Below are 5,975 nucleotides of genomic sequence, written 5' to 3'. Positions count from 1 at the left end.
GGAGAAAGTGAGGCTGATGACTTTGCACAGCTCTGCCTCACTTAAATACAATTCACTTGCAAGTCAAGACATCATCTTCCTGATGTCATTGGTCGTCTTCAAGAACAAAGGAAGAACAACAATTAGCAGATACCCTAAAGTGTCCACCTTTAGATGATCAGTAGAAATGAAAAAAAAATCCTCTCATATTGACTGGGAAGGAAATTAGAAAATCACTGCTCAAGGGTTAGTCAATGAATTAATCAACAAGCATTTATTAAATAACTACTATGTGCCAGGCACTTGCTAAGCCCTGGGAATACAAAGAAATGCAAAAATGAAGCAGTCTCTGCTCTCAAGGAAATTATTTACATTATACACAAAGATATAACATGTACACATAACCATATATACAGAATACATATGAAAAAAAAATAAATAAAAGGCAGTTTAGGGAAGGATGACACTCACAGGTGGAGGGAGAAGAGGTCCAGAAAAGGCTTCATGTAGATAGTGGTGCTTGAACTGACTCATGAAGTAAGTTAGGGATGAGGAGGAGGAGGGAGAGTCTACCAGGGATGGAGTGGACAGACAGTAGAAAGGGCACAGAAACTGTAGATGGGGAGCCTTGTGTAAGGAACAGCAAGAAGACTTATTTGGATGGACCAAAGTGTGCAGGAAAGAGAGTAATGTGTAATAAGGCTGAAAAGGTTGGGGCCAGGCTGGGAAGGTCTTGTAAAGGCAATAAGTTCATTTTGTCCAGCCCTAGGGAAGTTATTAGTGAAGAAAAAGAGGAAATAACATCTATGTCTCTTGAAGTAGCTTCCTCTGAGAATTAACCAAAGCAGCAAAAAACAAAACAAAACAAAACAAAACAAAACAAAAACATTGAGTATTTTCTTCCTATCTCTGATGGGGCCTAAGAACTCAGTAACAAAAGGAACTTGATTCCCTACTCCTCCAGGAGTTATTTGTCCTTCATAGGAAGGAATGTCCAATAATATCTTTGATGCCTTTAAACATTTATGTGACTTGTGGCCGCATCAAGTCCTAAAAAGATATGGATCATAATAGTCCAATGGGACTTGTTGCTGGCATGGCATTGGTGGAATTGGGCTTGCCTGGTAAGACGGTAAACTATTAAACGCAGTAAACAGTCCCCATCCAAGGGAAAGACAACAATAACAATGCATTTCCTATCTTCTTTCCCCCTTATGGATATGTAGGTAGTAAAAGAAGTAGAGTCACAATAGTGGTCTTTACTGGCTCATATGCATTTTTCTTGAGAAGAAAAGAAAGGAGTGATTTGTATAGCTTCGAGTGAACTTGTCTGCAAAAAGCAAGCAATACTTGGGACTGCTGTTTCTCTGGGCATCTCTTTTACCGGCTAAAGGTTAGTCCCTCCATTTTCAGTTCTTGGGCAGCTTCTCAAATGACCATGTGCAGTACTAACCCCGTCTCTACAACATCCACCCTGCCATCACCATGGGGTTGTACGAATGCTCTGGCATGTCCTTTCAAATACCACTATTGTCACAAGTGGTGTCTTCTCTGCTAACTCTAACTTGGGATAACTGACATGGTTTTTCCTTCCAAAGTCTCTTGACAATTTTTATTATTAGCAGCTGACTCTTGGTACACATGCGTCACAAGGGCCTGGGAAGCATTCTTGGCCTTGTCCCCCTGCTACCTCTCCTCCTCCTCCTCCTCCTCCTGTTACTACTGCACCAGCCACCTCTGCCATCAACATGCCACTCACTGAAACTTCATAAGATGGTGGAATGTCTCCGTGGCTGTCAGTGTCATCCATGAATTCTAGGCTGCTCTCAGTATACAGGGGTGGTGGAATGTTGAAGGTCTTCTGCTGCAGAGAGATCTGCTTTTCAGGATCGATGCTGTCTTCATAAGACGGAGGATAAAAATCTGGCCTATTCAATAGACACATAAAAATGCTTTAAAAATATTTGTATCAGTTGATACCAAATACACTGAGCTCTACATCTCATAACTCATACCAAGAAAATATTCATTTCAAAACAGACGTCCTTTTTCATCAACACACATAGAAAAACACTTTACCTTATCTATGCGACATGGTCTGAGATGATGCTACTGACCCAACTACACCCTCTTTCTGGTTCTCACTTTCTATCAATGATATATACCCTTTAGATGCCTATCAAGATTAAATTCCTTGGGGCAGCTAGGTGGCACAGTGGATAGAGCAATGACTCTGGAGTCAGGAGGACCTGAGTTGAAATCTGGCCTCACACACATAACACTTACTATCTGTGTGACTCTGGGCAAGTCACTTAACTCCAAATGCCTCACAAAAAAAAAAAAGATTAAATTCCCAGTTCATAGAGTCAAAGATCTAGAGTCGAAATGAGCCTCAGAAGTTCTCTAGTTCAACCTTCTCATAGATAAGGACTCTGAAGTCTAGGGGAGTTAAGTGTCATCTCTAAGGTCACAGTGTCTCAGGGGAAATTTGAATCCAGGCCCTCTGAATTCAAATTTAGCACTGTTTTTACTGTAGTAAACTGAAAGAATTCTTTTCTATCCAAAGTAATGAAACCATTCAGAGAATAAACCTGGGATTATAACATCATTCCAATCAATCTCTGATATTAACTATGCTCCAATCTAGGAATTAGCAAACTCTGGCCCAGGGCCCAAATTCAGCCCATGGGCTATTGTTTGCTGACCGCTGTTTTAGCTCATGAAGCCAACTGGTCTAGACCTTCAGCATCAATTAATATTGAGTGCAGGATGCAAGACTGACTGTCCACACACTGTACCAGGCACTTCCCATTTTTCCACTAAGTCTTTAACTTGAAGTACTTTCATGGTTCTATCATTTAATCAATATGACTTCTCATTTTGTCTCTGTATTTCTATAACCCTAACATACAGGTCTTCTCCTGATTATAAGGGTCAGTTCCCCCAGGCCACAAGTGTGTTAACTTGCCATTTGCTGGACAAGGATCATGCTTTAAGATTATTAACATTTCAATTTTTCACAAGTGAGATTTGAGAACTCAAGTCATAGAAAACAAATAAATAATGATTTATAACTGTAAAAAAAAAGATTATTAACATTTCAGTTAATTTTTGCACATGGCCCAAGACATGTGTGATTCAGCAGAAGTGAAAGGAGCTATATAAGACTAAGAATTAACTTGTATTTTTGTCCATTTTATGGGTTGCCATGACTGAAGAAATTCATCAACTAGTGACCAACCTTCTGGCAATAACCATAATCACTTGGTTCTGCAAAACCATATAGACAAAAGCTATCTAAGATCTTTTTTGATGCAAGTCCCTCAATAGTGTTCTACAAATGACTGCATGTAACTGGTTAAGGGACAGATGTAACTTGTATTTTATTGGCAAAAAAGGTAATTTCCTGCTGGAAGGGATGTGTTATTTATTTATTCATTCATTGACAAGATATTCATCAAATACCTTGATAGGTTTGCAAGAGATGCAAAAAAAAAAAAGACAATTCTTGCCTCAGTCAAGTCACTTTGCCGTAGGACATATGCTCCCATAGCTCCATTACAAAATAGAATGTGAAAAATGCATAAAGCGGTAAAAAAGTGTGATAAGTTTGAAAGATCAAAAAAAAATTCTCTTGAAGCTATTTTTGATCCTGTCTGTCTACATCCAATTTTCCTCAGTGATGAATCTTGACTCCTCTGTCATGAATGAGAAGGGGCTGGGGCAAGAGTGACGAGGGAACTTTGCTCAGCTTTATATTTATAGACCTAGCCATGACAGCACCTACAATGAGTGTTTGTGGCTTTGTAACCACAACAGAGTAGGAACTGTTATTTGTAACCAACAACTCCACTCCAAATGTTAGCAGGCCCAAGGCCAACTAGCTGAAGAAATTGTCTACTGTACATCACCCTTCTCAGTCGTCACTCAGCTCGGACATTTCCACCCAGGGCTTTGGGTCACCTGTGTAAAGCATTGAGAATCACTCCCCTCTCTTGCCCTTGGTGGAAAGGAGAGCAGGTCTCAGACTGGAGCACAGCCTGAATAACTAAGCCTGCTTGAGCTTGCCAAGATGTCTATGCTTAGGACATTTTCTTCCATCAAGAGCTGTATCTAATGACTCCTTTTCTGGGGGCAAGGCTAGCCTCATGCATGGGCACAGGTAGGGGTGATTTGGGTGGGAGAGGGGGTGCCCAGAAGACTGCATCCAGCACAAATACATCTGCACTCCTCCCAACCCCCTGAGCCAGACATCAAGTATCTGAAATGCCACCAATGGTGATTCAGTCCTTTGAATTTTTTTTTCTCTGTTCATCTTTTAGAGTTTCCAAACAAACATGAAGAGTAGAAGACAACATGGTTTAGTGGAGATTGTGTGAGCACGGGGGGTCACAAAGACCAGGCTTCAAATTTGGCATCTGACAACGACTTTCTCTGAAATCCTAGACTAGTCTTTGAGAGAGGGGGGCAAACCCCTCAAAACAAACAAACCAAAAAACCTCTGCCTCTGGTTCAGAAGACCTAGGTTCAAATCTCACTTCTGATATTTCCTGTTTGTGTGACCTTGGAAAAGTCATTTAACTGTCCTAGGCTTTATCTTCTTCCTCCATGAAAAGAAGGGTTTGACTTAGATGGCCTTGGAGTCCCCTTCCGGCTCCTGGTCTATGGAGCTCTCTTGAACCTGTTTCCTTATCTGTAAAAGGAAGATAAGAATCCCCAAAGCATCTAGCTTACAGGGTAGACGTAAGGTTCAAATGAGATAACATATGAAAAATACTTTGTAAACCTTAAAGATATAGAAAGGTCAGTTATTCTGAAGACATAAAACTAATTCACACTTAAGCACCCTGGGAACGTGAAGTAGTAGAAGAAGGATAAAACGGAAAGGCATTAAAAGAATAGGGGAAAGGCCTTTTTGACACACTTTTGCTAGGTCACAGTTCTCCCTGTCTGAGGGGCCCATAGTGCTCCAAGTCTAACACGAATCCCTCGGGTAATGAAATCTTTTGTCCCTGGAGGAACGTATGGAAGTCCAACACTATAATTGAAAGGTAACTTGGCATTCACTTACTAGTGAATAGAAAGCTGGCTTTGGAATCAGAGGAAGACAGGGGCTCAAGCCTTGCCTTTGACATGTACTGGCTGTGTGATTTTGGGCAAACCAATCAACTTCTTGCTACTTCACATAAATCTCTAAGACTATAAATTGCAGAGAAGGTGCCAATCTTCATTGGTGGAGGGAGTTTCCTCACCCTGGAGTTCCCTATACAAATGAAATCGGAGGTTCAGTCTCTGTCTCCGAACTATCTGATAAGTCAGCTCTCTGATTTTATGGCAATTCTGTCCCAGTCTCCTGCCATCAGCAGTACCTGTGGCATCCCACCTACGTACCTGTCCACAGTAGGAATTTGCAGGTCCTCATGCCCTAGTTGCTGTCTGAGCACTCTGTTGAAGATGCCCTTGCTTTGGCTTGCCTGCTGGTAGGTGCTCCAAAAAATGCCACTCAAGAGGATCAGGAACCCCAGAGGCAAAAAACAATAGGCCAGGATCAGTTTCCCCCTGAAGTTAGGGCCTGAGCCCATGGATATGAAGAAAGCCCCTAGACAGATGACCAGGAAACCAGTCAAGAGGGTGAGGCAGCAAATGGTGGTGACCCTCCCTCTCTGCATCCTCCCACTTCTGGAGCTCAGCTCCCCGCTTCTGCTACTATCTTCCTTGCCTGCTCCCTGGGAGCCGGTGACTTCCAAGACAAGCCCTTCCTAGCTGCACATTTCAAGGCTTTATTCACCCTGGGACCAACTGGCCTTTGGACAATTAAATGAAACAGGCACTTATCAGCTATTCATTAACCATTGAAAGGAGCAGTAATATCCTTTGGGTATTAACCTATAAACACAAACCTGGCTTAATGTAGGGAGGAGAGGCACCCAGGGAGCTCCTTTGCCCTTCTGCTTAGCTGATTCCAGTTACTTGCCTGGAGGCTCCCCTGCTCTGTG

At 42.0% G+C, this 5,975-nt stretch overlaps 1 protein-coding gene across 1 annotated transcript; it reads right to left on the bottom strand.

Annotated features, from left to right (window-relative positions):
• Positions 1–287: 287 nt before the first annotated feature.
• Positions 288–5,648, bottom strand: TMEM252 (transmembrane protein 252). Its single transcript, XM_027839077.1, has 2 exons — positions 5,371–5,648; positions 288–1,907 (listed from the first exon to the last, which is right to left on the bottom strand). Exons 1-2 carry the CDS (start codon positions 5,646–5,648, stop codon positions 1,598–1,600), a joined length of 588 nt encoding a protein of 195 aa, XP_027694878.1. The 3' UTR covers positions 288–1,597.
• Positions 5,649–5,975: the final 327 nt, after the last annotated feature.

This window comes from Vombatus ursinus, unplaced genomic scaffold, assembly GCF_900497805.2.
Source record: "Vombatus ursinus unplaced genomic scaffold, bare-nosed wombat genome assembly UNPS02014832.1, whole genome shotgun sequence".
Taxonomy (NCBI): Eukaryota; Metazoa; Chordata; class Mammalia; order Diprotodontia; family Vombatidae; genus Vombatus; species Vombatus ursinus.
This window is presented reverse-complemented; position numbering and strand designations above follow the sequence as displayed.